Source organism: Branchiostoma lanceolatum, chromosome 17 (assembly GCF_035083965.1).
Source record: "Branchiostoma lanceolatum isolate klBraLanc5 chromosome 17, klBraLanc5.hap2, whole genome shotgun sequence".
NCBI lineage: Eukaryota > Metazoa > Chordata > Leptocardii > Amphioxiformes > Branchiostomatidae > Branchiostoma > Branchiostoma lanceolatum.
The window spans coordinates 6,325,309-6,346,541 of record NC_089738.1 but is presented as its reverse complement, the minus strand read 5'-3'; the positions used below and the strand labels follow the sequence as shown (position 1 = coordinate 6,346,541).

The following is a 21,233-nucleotide window of genomic DNA, read 5'->3' as shown; positions in this document are numbered from 1 at the left end:
TACATGCAGTACAATGCATTTTCAAACATCTTACATTGAATTGTCATCGTCAGCAATCATTTAGTTCATTCTGACGGCTAACCTATCACCCAGATGATTCAAGTACGGTATCTTATGCGTTAGACTGAATCAGGATGTAGTTGTCATGGCTTCTCAGCTAGTCACATTCGAAACAATGATAAATATTTTTTTCAGGTATCTTCTGGCGCTTCCTTGTTCAACAAGGGATATTGCAAGTGACGTCAGCCTACTCACAGGAACCCCTACAAATTCAGAATGTCACTATTGCTGCCATGTGAGCATATTTGAATTTTTTTCCGTTTGTATCTGGCTAAGCTAAGCCTAAGTACTGAAGACATCGAACTCTTTCTAATTCTGTTCTCCTAGTTAAAAAGACAGATATGTTCATTGCGTCTTTTCTCTGCACAGTTGTATCTGTAGTGTCCTCTTCCTCCTCATCGCGATCGGCACAATCTATGACGTCATCATCCACCAACCCCAACTGATGGCCATTCAAAGGCAGAAGGTAAGAAGACACATCAGAATCATCAAATTCTAAGTTTAAGCCAAATGACGTCTTAAAAATGTGACCCATAAGTCTAATGAGCAAACAGCGTATAACCGCATGTACATATAGTTGTTATATTTGTGGTGTCGATCCAGTATCTTGCTGATGATTGCTATGTGATGCATAACTTAGTAATGCTAGTTAAACTGATTTCAGGATGAGTCAGAGGCCTGATCGCCGTTTTGAACGTTGTGCTATGATGAGCCTAGTGAATCATTTTGGCTGTTGACGATTCGGAATTATGAAATAGCCTAATGTATATATTCGTTGGCCTTTGCATGATGTTAATAAGGCTGTTATGGCTCTGACGTTTGTTGACGTAATTTTGCAGGAGAGCGAATCACAAGATTCTGACGTCAACGTGACTCTACCTGACGAAAGGACGCTGCTGTTGAACAAACTCCCACCTCAGGAAACCTCAGCAGCTAAAGGAGGTAGGAATTAGCCTTATTCATGGGATCGTTTCAACCATTCATTCTACGATTGTCTACGTTGAAGCCATAACAAGTCGATATTATGTCCAACGATATGACATGGCTAAATGTCAGACAAATATGAAGAATCATGATTCAACATGTGGTATCACTTGTAGGGTTTTGTAATGTCTTGGACTGTTCTGTCTTCCATAGGCATCGCCGGCCGTATCCTCCTGTGCTTCTCCCTCCACACCAACATCGGAAAGCTTCTCAGCACCAAACAGGCGCCCGGCAGCATCAAGTGTCTGCACGGCATCCGCTTCATCAGTATGACCTGGGTCATCCTGGGACACACTTATTTTTTTGCTGAACCGCACTTCGGTATGTTTTTTTTCTCGTATTTAATCAAAAGTTTTACAGGCCCGTTGTCGCTGAAAATAGCCCCTTCGATGGTTACACTATTGTGTTTTGGGGTTATTTGTTGAAAAAAGTTTATTTTTGAAAATTCAAGATGGCGAGCCCAAGATGGCGGATAGCTAAAAGAGAGAGGACGTCACTTTATAGCGTCATTTTACGTCATTTCTGCTGCTACTGACAAAAAAAGTATTAGCAGACATTAATATTCTGTTAGTCACCATTTCCGTTAAGAATGCATACCCTTGAGTTTTATAGGAGCACCCTATCTATACGGTTTCAGCCAATAAAGTCACGTTGATGACGGCATAATTACGTCATATTAAGTCATTATGACACTAAAGTTGTCATATTACACATATATTCCTCATAGAGCATTCTCTGAAAATTTGGTTGTCATATAATAAACAATTTAGGAGTTACATGGGTGCAAATAGGAGGGCCTCAAAAGCCCCCCCCCCTCCGCCCCAGGGTCACCACATAAGCTCGGTCTTAATAGGGTTAAATACCACACAACCTAACGTTATCAACATGTATTTAGAATGTATGATAATGTGCTCTTTCAGACAACTTGCTGCAAGCCTTGGAGACCGTGCCAACATTTACAAATCAAGCCATCAATAATTCCTTCGTTTCCGTGGATTCCTTCTTCTTCCTCAGGTAAGGTAACAGTTATTCTCTGTCTGGTGGACCCCCATTTAAAGAAAATGTTTTATGGAAATCCCTGTGTACTTTGCCATATGATATTAGGCAAGATCCCATGCATCACGTTTTGCATCTTTCCTTCCAGTGGACTCCTGATGTCATACCTTCTAATCCAGCAGATACAGAAGACCAAAGAGAAGGGGAAATCAGTTCCATACGGGATGGTGTATTTCCACAGATATTGGAGGTGAGGAAATTCCAAAAGCTATTTTGAGACATGTATCATGAAATTTAGACCAGAAATCGCTATCAAAAAGAAAATACCCGAAAACGATATCTTCAAATGCACTGTAGGGCCTTTTAGTTCCAGACAGTTTCGACGTTTTCTGCATAAAACCAAGGTATAAATATCTTGATAGTAATTGCTTTTATTTTCTGTTGAGTCAAAGCCAGTAGGATTCTACCAACTATGCTAAATCAAAGGGGGTAGGAGATCAATCGTGTCGTCAGTGCTAAACGAATAGAAATACCATACAAGAAAACATTGATATCCTGGCGCACATGAATAATTGCTTTCATTCTGCTTTCCTCATGATCAGGTTAACACCTACGTACATGTTCGTCCTGATGCTGTGGATGTGGGTGTTTCCCTACATGTTCTCTGGTCCATTCTGGCCTCCAGCTCCTAACGGAATAGATTCAAACTGTGGGGACAACTGGTGGACAAACCTACTGTATATCAACAACGTGGTCAACGATGATAGGAGGGTAGGCAGATTTCCGTTTAGCTTTAATAAATGTGATGTACAATACAAGGGTTAGAAAAATCAGTGGCTCCTGGACCAATGATAAAACACCATATTATTTGATATGTTTTTGTTTGCTTTAAGTGTCGTCATTTTAATTGGTCTCTCTCTCTCTCTCTCTCTCTCTCTCTCTCTCTCTAGTGCATGGGCTGGACATGGTACTTGTCCAATGATATGCAGTTCTTCGTTATCGGAGTTCCTCTTGTCTACATACTGCACAGGTGTGTCGCATATTTTACCTTATTGCAAATTAGTAAACGCATTGTCGTCCTTAAAGGAGTCCTAAAGTTCAGAGGTTTTTTCCAATAGATGATAATTCTAGTAAGTAAAAATGAATACTTTTTACAGTATACGATAAAGTACCCACTAGTCCCGTGCGCATCAAAAAGCATTCAGTATTCTACCGAATTCCCCAGGTGACCCTCTATTTTCTCATTAATTAAATCAAACAACCTCAGCCTATGACTTATTACAATGTGCCTGACAAGACCTGACAAAAGTTAGATTACAAAAAGAATGTCAGGGGGGGTAAGAAAAACTCGTCTTGTTATGTGTTCTTTCATATCTTATTAACAATTGGCTTTCTTATTGTGCTTAACCCCCTCATCTATGCCACAAATATTCACAATTAAAGATGTATGTTTACACAGAGGGAATACATGGGTAGGGTCTGCAAGGGTTTAGTGAGTATCATATTGTTTAGAAAAAAACCTTGTGTAATTCACCACAAGCAGAATTCTGTAAAAAAATCGGCTGATTATGTATTTATTGATACATAATATAGTGGAAAATAACACCGCCTTCTGGAGTTTAGGACTCCTTTAAAGATATAGTCTCGCGACCATTCGAAAAATATGCAGTCACTCTTTACACATTATCATGAATCGACATGCTGCTTATTTATCGTCCTTTAGTAGTGAGCCTGTAAGCCTGACCTAAAATACGAATGATGTCATTTTGTATCAAATGTATTCCATCATAAGTCAAGTAAATCATCTATTCCATCAGAAAAACATATGAGGCACGCTTTCCTCGTTATACATCTGCTTCCTCACAGATGGCAGATATTGGGGATTGTTGTGAAGCTGGCTCTCCTGTTGGCAAGCTTCATCACCACTGCAGTCATCAGTTGGCAATTTGATCTTAAAGCACCTCGCGGGTAAGGGGTATTGCACTTGAGCACTTGTACCTGAAATGGCAGACGACGCCGTTACACTGTAAGGCAACACTGATTTTATTATCTGTATTTCATTATTCTTTTTCGTTATTTTATGTCTTCTTGTTTCACATTGGAGGACGTTGCTCGAGGCTTGGAATACATTTGAAGTAGTGCGGCGTACCGGTACTGTGTACCGGTACTGTACCGTAAAAACTGATTATGTACAGGTCGAAAATACCGGATCATGTACTGTACCGATGTAAATTTACACAAACTATGTGCTTATTTTGTGAATGATCTACTGACCTCATGGCCTCTTACAACACCAAACCTGACCAAAGTGACACCTTGAAACAGCGTAACTAATATGTAACAGATCATTCAGGCAGGCCGGGAGTTTTGATAGCAAGGCCAAGGGAGTTTGGCAGTAGAAAACCTAGTTATTTTGTTTGAATAAAGATACTGACATTATTGAAGAAGTTCAGAAGAACACATGTTAATTGTTCAAATTGTTCAGGTACAGGTACAGGTCCGGACCTGTACCTAAACCTTTGTACCGGTAACTGGTCCTGATGTTACGTTTAGGTACGCAGCACTAATTTGAAGCTTATTTCTTACACCTGGCAAATTACTTGCACCCAAACATTTTTTGCATTTTGGCTCAACACAAAACTTTCAGTATGGTTGCAAACTTTTTTAATTGAAAACTGACGAGAATTGATGCGCATGCATCTTCCATATAGTCAATTCAGTGTGGACTTAAGCGCAATATATAACTATTTCTCACTGTATTGTGTTCGCAAATACTGACTTTTACGATATCTATAATCTGTGCTGATAAAAGCCTGTTATTTCAAATTATCAAAGTTTAACGTATAGTTCATATTTTCGAGTTCCTAGTACCAAAATGCTTCGATGTGATATGACGTCGTTATCATAATTATCTGTATGGCACGATGTAATGTAAATCTTTTGTATTGGTTTTTACCTCGGTGTCGAAGATATCACAAAATACCTATATTGATACCATTTGCTCACTTTATAGTTCATGTTTTTCTTTTCCAGGGACTGGACCAAGTACTATGATAAGCCGTACTGCCGTATCGGACCGTACCTGCTTGGTGTTACTGTTGGCTGGCTGCTGGTGAAGATGAAAAGGAAACAGACAAAGAGCATGGTGAGTCGAACGCATGCTTGTACAACTCTTCAAGAATATTGGTAGATGAAGGAAGCTTTATCTACGTGCCTTGCGCTTCACGCGCCAAGTCCGTTTGGGCTTAAAAGGTACCAAAATTGATACATATCAATTCATACACATAGCAAGAGTATATAGGTAAGAATTGATACAATCAACAAATACTTAATACAAGATTAAGATATGCAAACAAAATTACAATACAATCAAGGCGTACAGAATGAACCTGCATTGAACAGGGATATCAAATCATAGATAAGACTACACAGAATGCCTAGTTATTGAACAGATATTTCATATGATAAATACGGCCAATGGGTGAGAGGAACAAAAGAGCAGGAACAGGTACAGTGGTAACAAATAATGTAATATATATGATGAAAATTGTTTTCTTCTCTTTGCCCTTGCCTTGTGTATGATATGAGTACAAAGACCAAATGTCCTAGTTGACGTCATCCAACAGTAGCCACGACTACTGTTATCGACTGAAATGATGAATATAAGAGTTTTCGACCCTCTGCTAAAAATCATCTAAAAAAACCCACAGGGCCACCAATAATGATATTTTTTCTGTTCATAACGACCAATTTCACACCTATCTGCCCCAGACTTTGAGCCTGCTAATGCCTGTTGGTTGGCTTGTGGCCGCTACCTCTGCCCTGGCTGTGGTGTATTCACTATACGGCATGGACCACGGCACTACTCCCCAGACTGAATCCGAGAACGTGCTGTACATCACTGTCCATCGCACCGTGTGGGCCATGGCGCTTGGCTGGGTGGTTGTCGCATGTCATCATGGATATGGAGGTACAGAAATACTTCGAATTCCTAGCATTAGTCATGGACCAACAATTGTTGTTAACCACAGAACACAATGATATATACTTTCTGAAATTAAAACTTTGATCACTATATATCAGTACAACATACGGACCTTTGAATGATTCCACCTCTAACACGAACGCTGTTTCTGTTATGGCAGTTCTTTCAAGTTGACTTTTGTCCTTTATTCTTTGTCAAGTAGTATTGTCATTGCTATTTTATGTAAATAAAGATAAATGATGTTCCTAAGCTTATTATTCATAAAGCGCAATTTGTGAAGGTACAATATAACAACTATTGTACTGGGAACGACAAGTGTACATTGTTGAATTGGATCACTATTTCCAATTGATCGTGTTCTGGTGTATTTTGTTTATTACAGGGGTGGTGGACACCATCCTCTCCTGGGACGCCTGGGTGCCCCTGAGCCGACTGACCTACTGTGCCTATCTGATACATACCTTGGTGTGGTACGCAGTATACTTTAGTAGGGAGGTGCCCATCCACTACTCCACATTCACTATGGTACATAATACACAATTCTGTCAAAAGAATTCAGTGACTAGGACGTAAGGACTTGTACATCATGCAATCTATCTTCCTGCTAATAAGTATATGCTTTTGCGCTAATCTGAACGAAAAGACCAAAGATGATACGTTGGAAAGGGAAATACAAAATTGATTGACAGAAATAGACAAGCATGTAGGTTTCATTGTTTAACTAAATGTCCATTGTCTCACTATAATCGGTTGGCTGACTTTCAACATTCCTTTAACTTTTTTTCAGATTTATTTCTTCTTGGGGCACGTGACCCTATCCTACGGTTTGGCCTTCCTGGTGTCTGTGGCAGTGGAAGCACCATTGATGGGACTGGAGAAAGTCATCTTCAACAAATAAGACAGAACTTTAGACTACTCAACAAAAAAGGCCTTTTCAGTACAAAGGACAGGCAACCTATGCATAGTCGCCTTTAGTATATATGTTGGCTGTAGGTATACTTTACATTGATTTGACATTAGCGACTGCACATGTCCCCTAGATTTTCATGCAGTGAATAAAATCTAAAACGTTTTTTCTTGGTGAAACACACTGATTTGTAACGACAAAAGGCAAAAACACAAATAAAGGTATGACAAACAACCCCTAGGACTGTGACAGAAAGTTAGCATATGACATGGAAATAAAACCCTATCATTTACCAAGTTGTTATTGAAGTTTACCATTAGCTGGAACAGTGTCAGATTATTATGCAAATTAGTCCCAAACTTGCATTTTTATGGTAGCATTCCTCTCTTCTGAAATGAAATAAATAACAAGTATGAATGTCCTAAAATCAAGCCATATCTCCAATCAATTTAGTTGAAGTGGGTTCTTGGCCTTTTACTTATCAGCTGAATAAACTCGTTACAAAACGCAAACGTGTTCAAACATCTACTCATTACCTTGATAGCTATACAAATTACAAGGTGTTCATGTACATACGCTAAGATTCGATGTATACATATAAATAATTCCCTTGGTTACAGATAACACAAAAATCAACTTCCTTTCATTTTATACAAAGTATTGCAGCAGTTTCTAATTATAATTATTCAAATTAAGTTCTTATTCCATCCAAGTATACCATCAAGACGCTCGGGTGACTTTGTTTTATTTCTTCCAGGCAGCACAAAGGATAACAAGTAATATAAACACCCGCAACCAAAAGTGCTATCAACTACTAAAAAAACTGAACCATAGCATGTCCAGAACACGAGATATCAAAACATGTTCTGCTGCAGCACCGTAGCAAGCCGCTAACCGCAAACCAAAAAAATCAAATCATTTCCAAGTCTCATCAAGACCTACACACATACCAAATATTAAGAAATCCATCTTGGCATTTTCGTGTTATATGCTGTTAAATTACATATACACATACACACACACAAACGCTACCCAAAACATAATAATCTTCTTGACGACAAGTCAATATGGCGGCATCCACGGACGGGAGCAAAATCAATACAGGTTTTTATCATCGCAAAACTGTAAAAACATTGGTCTACCAAAGGTCTGTTTTCCACGGAGGAAGATAATTAGGTCATTTCAACACTGAGTCACCCATCTCCAGCTGCTGAAATGGGCGCAAAGCACTGGCGGGTGCACATACTGTCGGCTCGGTCAGACTTTGCCCCGTTTGCGACTGAAGCTGACAAGTCGGCAGTTGGGTTGATCAGATTACCGCATGGGGTTTATATTTATAAGAATGAAATGGACAAACCTTATACCTAGTTTTCACTGGTGCAATGGTTAATTTCTAAGATGGTTCCAATACGGATTAGCAGGATAAAAACCTTTTGTGACGGAAATTACAGAAAAAACAAGGTGTCACAAAGTGCCTCTCTCCACCTCTGTAAACAACTGTTCCCAACTCACTATCTTCAAAGTGTATTCAGTGTTTATTATCTGTTTACGTAACTACGTCATTGGCCCTACCTTCCGACGGGTATCCAAATTGCTTCAGCCCCAAATCTCATTTGCATAGCTTCTAGACGTGGTGAAGAAGTGCCGTTCTCGGGTACTCTGCTTATACGAACAGAAACATGAGACTGTTGCTGTACATTTCTCTTTGTTCGGCTGTAGTTGTCCTCGCTGGGTCACAGGCAGTTTGGAACCAAGGTGTTCCCGAGGCTACAGCCCAGTTCAACCTGTTGACCTTATTTAGGTCGAAAGGACTTTTTCAGCAGAACCTTGCCGACACGATCCACGATTTTAGCACCGTGAACTGGACAGATATCACCATTCCCGCCCAGCCCACCGGAAACATCAGCCAACAGTGTCAGAAGGATGTTGCTCAGTACGAAACAGATCTGTCCCAAGGAAAGATCTACGCCCTACAAAGTAAGTGGACTCCACATTTCTCGACTTGTTCTGACTCGTCAAGGGAATATCTGCTCCTTTAAGGCTTGGGTGTATGGAATGTAGTTCAGACGGACACTGTCAATTTGAATACCCTGTCTGATAACGCTAAACAAGTTTTGATTCCACACGGTAGTTTTCTTTGCTCTTCTCGTGTTAATTGTAAAATTATGTTAATCACGCAAAACTACATTCTTACATCTTACATCTTACATCTTCCCAAGGTAGGCCCGCAGGGCCTGTCAGTTGAGAAGCCTTCTCCACTTTTCCCGGTCATGGAAGACCCCATCTTCTTCCAGTCTAGCTAGTCTGCCCAGTCTATACTTTGTTAATATTTCTTGTATGTTGTCCTTCCATCTTTTTCTGGGTCTGCCAAGAGGGCGCTTGCCTGTTGGTTTGTACTTGAAAGCAATCTTTGCAATCCGTTCATCTCCCATTCTTTCGACATGCCCTAACCATCTAAGGGCCGCTCTTTCTATGTCTTCCTCTATGGATGTTGTTCCAAGAATTTTTCTTAAGTGGGTGTTTCTCAGTCTGTCCGCTCTCGTCTTTCCTAGCATGGTGCGGATCACTTTCATTTCTGCAGCTTGTAGTCTGCTGATATCTTTCTTAGTTAACACCCAGGATTCGCAGCCATATAGAAGGCCTGGTTTTAGAATGGTGTCGAAGATTGTCTTCTTTACTTCATTTGAAATCAGTTTGTCTCGGAGCACAGGTTGGAGGGCAGCAGCTTGTCTGCTGTAGCTGCTGATTCTTGCTGTGATTTCAGCTTTGTTTCCTGATTACTTGGTTGTAACTGAACCTAAGTATTTGGCTTGTTCAACCCTCTCAATGGTGTCTCCATTAACTGTGATTTCAGTGCTTGGGGGGTTTCTGCCAAAGACCAAGACTTCTGTTTTGCCACTTTCTTTGTTCATTTTCATTCCTGCATTTGTCAACTCATCATCATATCTTTTCAAGGCAGATTTTATTGCCTCTATGCTCCTTTCCAATTGTCAGATGTCGTCTGCATATCCAAAAGTTTGGAATATGTCAGTCTGTCCTTTGTTGACGTCTTGGAGTACAATATCTAAGTATGCTATAAACAATATGGGAGAGAGTACGCTGCCCTGTTTTACCCCACTTTTGACATTGAACCATTTGTTGTGGGGGTATCCAGTCATAACAGTGCAGGTGCAGGGTTCATAGGTACTTTTGATTGCTTCTAACAGTTTTCCTTTAATATCATATTTGGTGCTGAGAATTTTCCAAAGGTTTTTGCGTGGCACAGAATCAAAAGCTTTTGATAAATCAATAAAAGCAATGTACAGATCTTGGTTTTACTCCCATGACTTTTCTGTTAGCTGCCTGATGGCAAAAATCAGGTCTGATGTGCTTCTGCCTTTTCGGTAGGCGTGTTGCCACTCTTGGAGTTTTGGTTCAATTTTTGCCCTTGCTCTTCTTTCAAGGATTCTTTCGTAGATCTTGCAGGCATGTGGCATAAGAGATATTCCTCTGTAATTACCACAGTTGTTACGGTCACCTTTTTTGTATATAGGGCAGATGATGCTCTTACCCCATTCTGCTGGTATTTTACCCAGAGTCTGCCTTGTTGATGATTTTAAGAAGAAGGTTCTTGATGTTTGTTTGTTCTAGCAGTTCAACTGGGATTTTGTCAGGGCCGGGGGCCTTAGAATGTTTCATGTTCTTGAAAGCCATTTCTAGTTCCTCCATCGTTATTCCCTGGTCAATATCATCATCTGCATTTTCACATATATCTTCTTCATTGTCATCATTCAGGTTTGGGTGCTCTACATTTAGCAGGGTTTGGAAGTGATAAGTCCATGTCTCTGCAATCTTATCTGGGTCAGATGTCAAATTTCCCGAATTGCAAATTGCAAAACTACATTATGGCAACTAAATGTTTTTCGTTCTATGTGTTCATCTTTTAATTTTGTTTGGGAATGTGTGCCTAAGTTTTACGCTTGAAGTGAGTATTTGTTATTATCCAGGTATTTTTTCCGTTGAATATATATTTTTTCATGCTATAGATGTGGCGACGAGGCTATAAGTTGTACACAACTTGAGTCCGCAACCAAATTGTCTTGTCTTTTTTTTTAGTTTGATGTTTTGTAAACAAAAAATACTGCTAAGTTGCCAGTTTATTTTAATGTTGGAAAGGTTCGAAGTTCGATAGAAAGCTAGCTACACACACCAGGTTTTAAAGACATAGACCACTCCAGCCTGTTCATAGCTCAACGGCTATGGCGCTAAACTGCTAATGAATGTATTCTCGAGAACCTCCTGGTCAACGCTTTTAACAGCAATATTTGGCATGACTATCTTAATTCAACAGTGGATGAGACAAAGAAGATACGGAATTCCGGCCGAATTTTGCGGGACTGTGTCGTAGAAATTAACCAATTTGTACTGTAACGTGTGAGATTGCTTTGAGATAATATGTTCAGGTGCAATTATCTGTAATTGATCCATCAGATTTCATCCAGTACACATGCCAGATACGTCATGCCAGCTAAGTCAGGAGGTCACATAAGTGTGGCACTAGTTAGATCTTCACAACAGCTCTTCAAGCAAATGGAACAAACATACTGTATGATCTTTGCCCCGTCGGCTTTATATAAGACAGACGACAGGGGTCACAAAAATGTCACCATCCTCTTCAAAAGTTGTTGACTGAACATACAATAATTTGTAGAGCGTCGCGATGACAGCATCTCCTTTTGCATTGAGGCGTAGCTCGCCGAAATGCACCCAGACGGGTCTCCTAGGTTCGAATCCCTGCTAATAGACCTTTTTCTTTGTAAATGTACAATTGATACATACAGTTACTAAACGTGCTCAATAAGATGTTAATCAGTCTTATGTTTGCAGCTTTTTTGAAGAATCATCGCGAATGGATAATATATTTTTCTTATCAAGCAAACATACAAATACAAACAAGATAGTAACGCACTTAAGTTAAGTCAATTTATGTTAGCGCCGCCATCGGACAAGAAAAAAAGAATTAAACGAAAACATCTCGACAAAGAAATGGACAGATAATTGTGTGCAATTATAATCAATTAAAAATCTTGTTTTCTATGAGCGTAAATCCTCACCCTCCGTCTCTAGTTGTTACTGGCCATGGTAGGACACTGATAGAGTCATTTGTATTATGAGCTTCATGGATGAGCACAACGCTCCGATTAAATAATGAATTCCAATGTTTAACACTTAATCTTACAATTTGTAGTACAGGTGAAAATTAATGTTATTGAGTGTCGGATGACTTTATAGTGACTTAGATTGTATCATCGTTTTGCTTAAAAATGCGCCGCCGAAATATCAGCATTTTACCTTCTCCAAGAAGATGATGTTTTCAATAGAGTTTGGTTTTGATATCTCATGTTCTGGACATGCTATTGTTGTGATTTTTCTAGTGGTAGATAGCTCTCAGATTCTTAGGGTAGAAAGTAAATGGTGTAGGTTTGGGCCCCCTAGCTATAGAGGAGCATGTTCTGTTTCAGACTTTGAACAAAAATAACTCAAGACTGGCAGGGTTGATGGATTGTTATGATTTTTGGTATGCAGATGATGATTTACGTATACAGCATTAGATGCGATTCATGCAAATCAATACCTAAGTTTCATAATTAATTAGGAGCGTTTATAAGTCCCCAGCAGTTCATGATCGGACTCCCAAACATGTGGCATGTGCAACTGATAAACAGAGAAATATTGATAGATATTATTATGTAAATGAAGACCTTATTTTCATGATTAATGAGATAATACGATACTTACACTGGTGGTAATTGACAGAAATGTCATACATGTGGCATTTAGAAGTTAAGTTAGCATCGTTGAATATAGATGCATATAGAATGAGAAACAACCATAACACATAAGTCGCAAAAGTTCTTTAAGTCCGTTTGCGAAGGTATGAGGTCGTGGGACTCTTTTTTTCCAATATCACTTGTTTTAACAGTGCTGGACGCAGGTGGAAAACCCCCAAGTGGAATCCTGAACGGAAACATCGTCTGGGCCGGTAGCTACTCGCAGTGCGTGAACATCACGAGGAAAGGCTTCAACATCACCTTCGATGGGAAGTTCTACATGGCTACACTGGTACGTGTGGCCCAGGCACAACAGTCTGAACAGCTAACACAGGTGTGTAGAAGTCACAGTAGTTGAGAAAATGATAAAAATAAAGATGCAAGTAGAACAGCAAAGTTTGTAGGGGTTGAATGAATAGTGTATGCCTTTTTATAGATTGCTCAAGACGATTGCGATACTAACTTATGATCTCTTTCTACAGGGCGGAGGTGGAATAGCTGGTATTACAAAGTTAACGGTTGCTGTGTGTGTGCCGAACAGCTGTACCGAACATGACGTCATTCAACGACTGGACGGCAGTAAGTCAGGCATCTAATCTTACACATACTTTAAACAGCTGTCGAGAGAGCATAGAACATATGGAAAATTTGCCAATTCGTACTGCATACATACAGTGCAATGCACTTCTTAACATCTTACGTTGAATAGTCATTGTGAGCAATCATTTGTCTAATTCTGACGGCTATCCCAGATGGTTCAAGTATGGTATCTTATGCGTTAGACTAAATGGGGATGTAGTTGTCATGGCTTCTCAGCTAGTCACCTTCTAAACAATGACAAATATTTTTTCAGGTATTTTCTGGCGCTTCCTTGTCCAACAAGGGATATTGCAAGTGACGTCAGCCTACTCACAGGAACCCCTACCAATCCAGAATGTCACTATTGCTGCCATGTGAGCATATTTGAATTTTTTTCCGTTTGTTTCTGGCTAAGCTTAGCCTAAGTACTGAAGACATTGAACTCTTTCTAATTCTGTTCTCCCAGTTAAAAAGACAGATATGTTTATTGCTTCTTTTCTATGCACAGTTGTATCTGTAGTGTCCTCTTCCTCCTCATCGCGATCGGCACCATCTATGACGTCATCATCCACCAACCCAAACTGTTGGCTATTAAAAGGCAGAAGGTAAGAAGACACCTTAGAATCATCAAATTCTAAGTTTAAGCCAAATGACGTCTTAAAAATGCGACCCATAAGTCTAATGAGCAAACAGCGTATAACCGCATGTACATAGTTGTTATGTTTGTGGTGTCGATCCAGTATCGTGGCTGATGATTGCTATGCGATGCATAACTATGTAATGCTAGTTAAACTAATTTCAGGATGATTCAGATGCCTCTTCATCGTTTTGAACGTTGTGCTTTGATGACCCAAGTGAATCATGTTGGCTGCAGACGATTTGGAATTATGAAATAGCCTAATGTAGTAATTAGATGGCCATTGCATGATGATTATAAGGCTGTGACGTTTGCAGGAAAGTGACGCACAAGAATCTGACGTCAACGTGACTCTACCTGATGAAAGGACGCTGCTGGTTAACAAACTCCCACCTCAGGAAACCTCAACAGCTAAAGGAGGTAAGAATAAGCCTTATTCATGGCATCGTTTCAACCATTCATTCTACGATTGTCCACGTTGAAGCCATAACAAGTCGATATTATGTCCAACGATATCACATGGCTAAATGTCAAACAAATATGAAGAATCATGATTCAACATGTGGTATCAGTTGTGGGGTTTTGTAGTGTGTTGGACTGTTCGGTCTTCCATAGGCATCACCGGCCGTATCCTCCTGTGCTTCTCCCTCCACACCAACATCGGGAAGCTCCTCAGCACCAAACAGGCGCCCGGCAGCATCAAGTGTCTGCACGGCATCCGCTTCATCAGTTTGACCTGGGTCATCCTGGGACATACTTATGCTTTTGCTGAATCGCACTTCGGTATGTTGTCTGTTCGTATTTAATCAAAAGTTTTACAGGCCCGTTGTCGCGCAAAATAGCCCATTCGCTGGTAACACACCCATTGTTCCGTTGGTCCTTTGTACATTAGTGCACAGGTGGAACGTTCAACCCATCTGGTCAAAGTTGATTCTTAATTAACCACATGCCGATGTAAATATGTGATGTGATGTTTAAATCACCACACATGTACAAACGATCTACCTGACATTCATCATAGAATGATTTTTAAAATAACTTGCTCCGATTCCCACAGCACAGCATGTGCCAACATTTACAGTTAAAGCCACCTACAATGGCTACGTCTCCGTGGACCCTCTAATCGTTAATGAAAATTTCCTTTTATTAGCTGACAACTTTGATTACGAGGAAAAGTAGTCCAAGTTTTTAAGTAAAATTAAGTGCGATTTGCCATCCGTAGTGAACGCTGGAAGGTAAACATCCTCTGGTTGTTGGTAGACATTGCTTTTTTACCACGTGATGTTTGTTCGTTAACACATAATGATAATGTCAGTAATTGCTTGGATGATGATTCTCTATGAAATCATAAGAAATCTGTTATGTTTAAAGTTTGTTTAACCCTATTCAGACAAGGGGGGGCTCATTGAGGCCCCGCCAACGTTGATGTCCTGAATAGCTTATACTACAGCCTCCAAACTTGGTGACCTTTTCTAGAATCTAGCTGGTAACAATTTGAAATTAATTATATGAGTTTATGATTTTTCGTGTTGCCATGGCAACGGGTTTCTGACAGGCGTATTTTTTACTTATTTTCAACAGTGTACTTTTCAAATTCCTTGGTAAACCACACATATTTTCTTACATTAACTACATCTTATGTAATTTCATGTAATTTCCATGATTTGTTATTATTATGATGACGTCATAGGTTAGAATCAAAGATGGCGGACCAAATCAATATCTTAGGTATAAACAGTAAATTTTCCCTTCAAAATAGTCACTACCTGATATCTTTATCATACGAAGAAATTTTGATAAGAGTTTTTTAGTCTAGTTTCATTATGTTTCATTGTGTTTTGGGGTAATTTGCTGAAAAAGTTTTTCGAAAATTCAAGATGGCGGACCCAAGATGGTGGATAGCTAAAATATAGATGACGTCACATTATGACGTCATTATACGTCATTTCTGTTGCTATTGACAACGCAAGTCTTTGCAGACAGTACTATTCTGTTAGTCACCATTACCGTTAAGAATTTGTTGCATACCTTACAGTTTTATTGGAGTACCCTATTTATACGGTTTCGGTTTCAATAAAGTAACGTTGATGACGGCCTAATTAAGTCATATTACGTCATTATCAGTTTTATTTTCATCATACACCGAAGTGGTCCGAAGAGGATAGCCTCAAAAGCCCCCCCCCCCTCCGTCCCAGGCTCACCAAAAAAGCTCGGTCTGAATAGGGTTAAATACCACACAACCTCACGTGACTTACATGTATTTAGAATGTATGATAATGTGCTCTTTCAGACAACTTGTTGCAAGCCTTGGAGACCGTGCCAACATTTACATATCAAGCCATCAATAATGCCACCGTTTCGGTGGATTCCTTCTTCTTCCTCAGGTAAGGTAACAGTTCTACTCAATCTGATGGACCCCCATTTGTAAAAAAATGTTTTGATCGAAATCCTTGTGTACTTTGCCATATGACATTAGGCAAGATCCCATCACATTTTTACATCTTTCCTTCCAGTGGACTCCTGATGTCATACCTTCTAATCCAGCAGATACAGAGGACCAAAGAGAAGGGGAAATCAGTCCCATACGGGATGGTGTATTTCCACAGATATTGGAGGTGAGGATATTCCAAAGGCGATTTTGGAACATGTATCATCAGATATAGACCAGAACACCCTATTAAAAAGAAAATACCCGAAAACCATATCTTCAAACCAACGCACTGAATAACTTTTAATTCCAGACAGTTTCGACGTTTTCTGCTTTAAACCAAAGTATCTTGGTAGTAACGTTAACTGCTTTTATTTTCTGTTCAGTCAAGGCCAGTAGGATTCTACTAACTATGCTACATCAAAGGGGACAGGAGCTGAACCGTATCGTCAGTATCCATCGAATGAAAAAAAAAACATGCAAGAAAACATCGATATCCTAGCGCACATGAATAATTGCTTTCATTCTGCTTTCCTCGTGATCAGGTTAACACCTACGTACATATTCGTCCTGATGCTGTGGATGTGGGTATTTCCCTACATGTTCTCTGGTCCATTCTGGCCTCCAGCTCCTAACGGAATAGATCCAAACTGTGGGGACAACTGGTGGACAAACCTACTGTATATCAACAACGTGGTCAACGATAATAGGATGGTAGGCAGATTTTCGTTTAGCTTTAATGAATGTGATGTACAATACAAGGGTTAGAAAAATCAGTGGCTCCTGGACCAATGATAAAACACCATATCATTTGATATGTTTTTGTTTGTTTAAAGTGTCGTCATTTTAATTGGTCTCTCTCTTTCTCTCTCTCTAGTGTATGGGCTGGACCTGGTACTTGGCCAATGATATGCAGTTCTTCGTTATCGGAGTTCCTCTCATCTACATATTATACAGGTGTGTCGGATTTGTTTTTACCGCATTGCAAAATTGTAAACCCAAACTGTTCTCATCCTTAAAACCATAGTCTAGCGACCATTCCAAAAACATGCTGTTACTCTCTACTCATTATCATGAATCGACTTGCTGCAACTTTATCGTTCTTTACCTGTGAACCAGTAAGCATGACCTAAAATGCTAATTATATCATTCTGTATCAAATTTATTCCATCTTAAGTAAGATAAGTCATTTATTCCATCAGAAAAATATATGAGGCACGCGGCTAAGCTTTCCTCGTTATACATCTACTTCCTCACAGGTGGCAGATATTGGGGATTGTTGTGAAGCTGGCTCTCCTGTTGGCAAGCTTCATCACCACTGCAGTCATCTCTTGGCACTATGATTTGAAAGCGCCAGACGGGTAAGGAGTATCGTAACTAGTGTTGCTTTAATGACAGCCAACGCCTTTACACTCAGCAAGTCTATTATGATTTGATTACCTGGATGGCATCCTCTGGGCACCACAAATCTGATGGCAGCGTGCGAATAACCAGAAGGTGGACAAAAAGTTGCTTTCATTAGTAGTCAGGAAGGTTAAACAAATGACAGAGCATGGTGTAGCAAACAATACGTTATTCTTTTTCGTTTTGTCATGTTTGCTTCTCTAACATTGAAAGCTAGGGGTTCGAAATGCATTTGCAGCTTGCAAATCACACGTGGAAAATGACTTTCGCTAAAACATTTGGCGTGCTCAACACAATGTTTACTGTATAGTTGCAAACTTTTTCATTGTAAACTGACAAAAGTTGATGCGCACGCGGATGCCTTACATGTAGTCAGGTCAGTGTGGCATATAAACGCACAGTATATTAATATATTTTACAGTATTACGTTTGTAAATCTTGTGATGTGTAATCTGTGCTGATAAAAGCCTGAAAGTTTAGCTTCGGCTATTTTTTCGAGTTCCCAATAACAGCATGTTTCAATGTTTTATGATGTCATTTAGCGAATGACACGCTGTAATGTGAATCTTTCGTATTGATTTTTTACAATGGTGTCGAAGATATCACAAAATACCTTGTTAGCATCGGCATTGTATTTCTTTTCAAGCTTAAGGGGCGGTCATTACTATGGCAAGCCGTACTGTCGTATTGGACCGTACCTGGTAGGAGTTACTGTTGGCTGGCTGCTGGTGAAGAAAAAAGGGAAACAGACAAAGAGCCCGGTAAGTCTGGCATATGCTTGTACATTTCTTAAAAAATATAGAATGAATTGATTAATGGATGAAGGAAGCTTTATTCACGTGCCTTGCGCTTCACGCGCCCAGTCCGTTTGGGCTTGAAAGGCACCAAAATTGATACATATCAATTCATACACATAGCAAGAGTATATAGGTAAGAATTGATACAATCAACAAATACTAAATACAAGATTGAAATATGCAAACAAAATTACAATACAATCAAGGCTTACAGAATGAACATGCATTGAACAAGGATATCAAATCATAGATAAGACTACACAGTAATCCATCGTTATTGGACAGATATTTCATATGATAAATACGGCCAATGGGCGAGAGGAACAAAAGAGCAGGAACAGCTACAGTGGTAACAAATAATGTAATATAGATGATGGCCCTTGCCTGGTGTATGATATGAGTACAAAGTCCAAATGTCCTTGTTGACGTCATTCAATAGTAGCCACTGAAATGATGACTATAAGAGTTTTCTACCCTCTGCTAAAAATCTTCTAAAAAAAAACACAGGGGCACCAATAATTGTATTTTTTTCTGTTCATAACGACCAATTTCACACCTATCTGCCCCAGACTGTGAGCCTGCTAATGCCGGTTGGTTGGCTTGTGGCCGCTGCCTCTGCCCTGGCTGTGTTGTATTCAACATTCGGCCAGTACAACGGGACCACTCTCCAAACGGAATCCGAGAACGTGCTGTACCTGACTGTCCATCGTACCGTGTGGGCCATAGCGCTTGGCTGGGTGGTTGTCGCATGTCATCATGGATATGGAGGTACAGAAATACTTCGAATTCCTAGCATTAGTCATGGACCACAATTGTTGTTAACCACAGAACACAATGATATGTACTTTCTGAAATTAAAACTTTGATCACTATATATCAGTACAACATACGGACCTTTGAATGATTCCACCTCTAACACAAACGCTGTTTTCGTTATGGCAGTTCTTTCAAGTTGACTTTTGTCCCTTATTCCCTGTCAAGTAGTATTGTCATTGCTATTTCATGTAAATAAATAGAAATTATGTTCCTAAGTTTATTATTCAGAAAGCGCAATCTATGAAGGTACAATATGACAACTATTGTATTGGGAACGACAAGTGTACATTGTTGGATTGGATCACTATTTCCCATTGATCGTGTTATGGTGTACTTTGTTTATTACAGGGGTGGTAGACACCATCCTCTCTTGGGACGCCTGGGTGCCCCTGAGCCGACTGACCTACTGTGCCTATCTGATACATATGTTGGTGTTAAACGCAGTATACCTTACCAGGGAGGTGCCCATCCACTACTCCACTTTCACTATGGTACGTTAATGTACAATTCTAGAATTCTTTAAAATGACAATAAGTTGCTAATAAGTACAGGCGTTTGCGCTACTCTGAACAGAAAATGCCAAAGATAATGAGTTGGAAGTAAGATACTAAATTGATTGACAGAAATAGACAAGTATATAGGTTCTTTTTTCACTAAAACTGGTCTATCCAAAAAAACAACAACTTGGAAACCACAAACCATGTCCACGGGCAAAGTTTAGTCTCTTGTCTCAATATAATCAGTTTTCAACATCCGTTTAACTTTCTTTCAGATTTATTTCTTCTTGGGGAACGTGACCCTATCCTACGGTTTGGCCTTCCTGGTGTCTGTGGCAGTGGAAGCACCATTGATGGGACTGGAGAAAGTCGTCTTCAACAAATAAGACTTAAGAATACTGAACAAAAGTGGCCTTTTCAGTACAAAGGACAGGCAACCTATTCATAATCGCCTTTAGTATATATGTTGGCTGTAGGTATACTTTACATTGATTTGACATTAGCGACTGCCCCCTAGATTGTGACAGTGAATAGAATCTAGAACGTTTTTACTTGGTGAAACACACTGATTTGTAACGACAAAAGGCAAAAACACAAATAAATGTATGACAAACAACCCCTAGGTATGTGACAGCATGTTAGCATATAACATAAAACCGTATCATTTACCAGGTTGTTATATAGAAGTTTACCATTAGCTGTAGCAGTGTCAGATTATCATGCAAATTAGTCCCAAACTTGCATATATATTGTAGCATTCCTATCTTCTGAAACAAAATAAATAACAAGTATGAATGTCCTAAAATTAAGCCATATCTCTAATCAATTTAGTTGAAGTGGGCTCTCGGCCTTTTACTATTACTGATCAGCTGAATAAACTCGTTACAAAACGCAAACGTGTTCAAACATCTACTCATTACCTTGATAGCTATACAAATTACAAGGTGTTCATTTACATACGCTAAGATTCGATGTATACATATAAATAATTCCCTTGGTTACAGATAACACAAAAATCAACTTCCTTTCATTTTATACAAAGTATTGCAGCAGTTTCTAATTATAATTATTCAAATTAAGTTCTTATTCCATCCACGTATACCATCAAGACGCTCGGGTGACTTTGTTTTATTTCTTCCAGGCAGCACAAAGGATAATAAGTAATATAAACACCCGCAACCAAAAGTGCTATCAACTACTAAAAAAACAGAACCATAGCATGTCCAGAACACGAGATATCAAAACAGGTTCTACTGCAGCACCGTAAAAAGCCGCTAACCGCAAACCAAAAAATCTAATCATTTCCAAGTCTCATCAAGACCTACACACATAC

At 39.5% G+C, this 21,233-nt stretch overlaps 3 protein-coding genes across 3 annotated transcripts; all 3 read left to right on the top strand.

The window, feature by feature from the left end:
- The first annotated feature begins 505 nt into the window (after positions 1-505).
- On the top strand, positions 506-5,762 carry LOC136423349 (nose resistant to fluoxetine protein 6-like). Its single transcript, XM_066411480.1, has 8 exons — positions 506-526; positions 900-1,002; positions 1,198-1,365; positions 1,965-2,058; positions 2,189-2,290; positions 2,643-2,762; positions 5,074-5,185; positions 5,751-5,762. The coding sequence occupies exons 1-8, from the start codon at positions 506-508 to the stop codon at positions 5,760-5,762; spliced, it is 732 nt and encodes a 243-aa protein (XP_066267577.1).
- Positions 5,763-5,798: 36 nt separating this feature from the next.
- On the top strand, positions 5,799-7,444 carry LOC136423194 (nose resistant to fluoxetine protein 6-like). The gene is made up of 3 exons (XM_066411265.1): positions 5,799-6,010; positions 6,408-6,550; positions 6,813-7,444. The coding sequence occupies exons 1-3, from the start codon at positions 5,827-5,829 to the stop codon at positions 6,921-6,923; spliced, it is 438 nt and encodes a 145-aa protein (XP_066267362.1). The 5' UTR covers positions 5,799-5,826; the 3' UTR covers positions 6,924-7,444.
- A 1,166-nt stretch (positions 7,445-8,610) lies between these two features.
- LOC136423348 (nose resistant to fluoxetine protein 6-like) lies at positions 8,611-20,787 on the top strand. Its single transcript, XM_066411479.1, has 16 exons — positions 8,611-8,909; positions 12,895-13,076; positions 13,225-13,321; positions 13,596-13,695; positions 13,830-13,926; positions 14,276-14,378; positions 14,574-14,741; positions 16,249-16,342; positions 16,472-16,573; positions 16,932-17,100; positions 17,264-17,343; positions 17,646-17,747; positions 18,437-18,551; positions 19,157-19,355; positions 19,752-19,894; positions 20,176-20,787. The coding sequence occupies exons 1-16, from the start codon at positions 8,612-8,614 to the stop codon at positions 20,284-20,286; spliced, it is 2,160 nt and encodes a 719-aa protein (XP_066267576.1). The 5' UTR covers position 8,611; the 3' UTR covers positions 20,287-20,787.
- Positions 20,788-21,233: the final 446 nt, after the last annotated feature.

Bases quoted from the DNA above. Each gene is read 5' to 3' on its own strand.
- LOC136423349 (XM_066411480.1), top strand. From the start codon at position 506: ATGGCCATTCAAAGGCAGAAG. The intron at 527-899 runs GTAAGAAGACAC...GTAATTTTGCAG, and splicing joins TGGCCATTCAAAGGCAGAAG to GAGAGCGAATCACAAGATTC. The intron at 1,366-1,964 runs GTATGTTTTTTT...GTGCTCTTTCAG, and splicing joins TTTTGCTGAACCGCACTTCG to ACAACTTGCTGCAAGCCTTG.
- LOC136423194 (XM_066411265.1), top strand. From the start codon at position 5,827: ATGCCTGTTGGTTGGCTTGTGGCCGCTACCTCTGCCCTGGCTGTGGTG. The intron at 6,011-6,407 runs GTACAGAAATAC...TGTTTATTACAG, and splicing joins ATGTCATCATGGATATGGAG to GGGTGGTGGACACCATCCTC. The intron at 6,551-6,812 runs GTACATAATACA...ACTTTTTTTCAG, and splicing joins ACTACTCCACATTCACTATG to ATTTATTTCTTCTTGGGGCA.
- LOC136423348 (XM_066411479.1), top strand. From the start codon at position 8,612: ATGAGACTGTTGCTGTACATTTCTCTTTGTTCGGCTGTAGTTGTCCTC. The intron at 19,356-19,751 runs GTACAGAAATAC...TGTTTATTACAG, and splicing joins ATGTCATCATGGATATGGAG to GGGTGGTAGACACCATCCTC. The intron at 19,895-20,175 runs GTACGTTAATGT...ACTTTCTTTCAG, and splicing joins ACTACTCCACTTTCACTATG to ATTTATTTCTTCTTGGGGAA.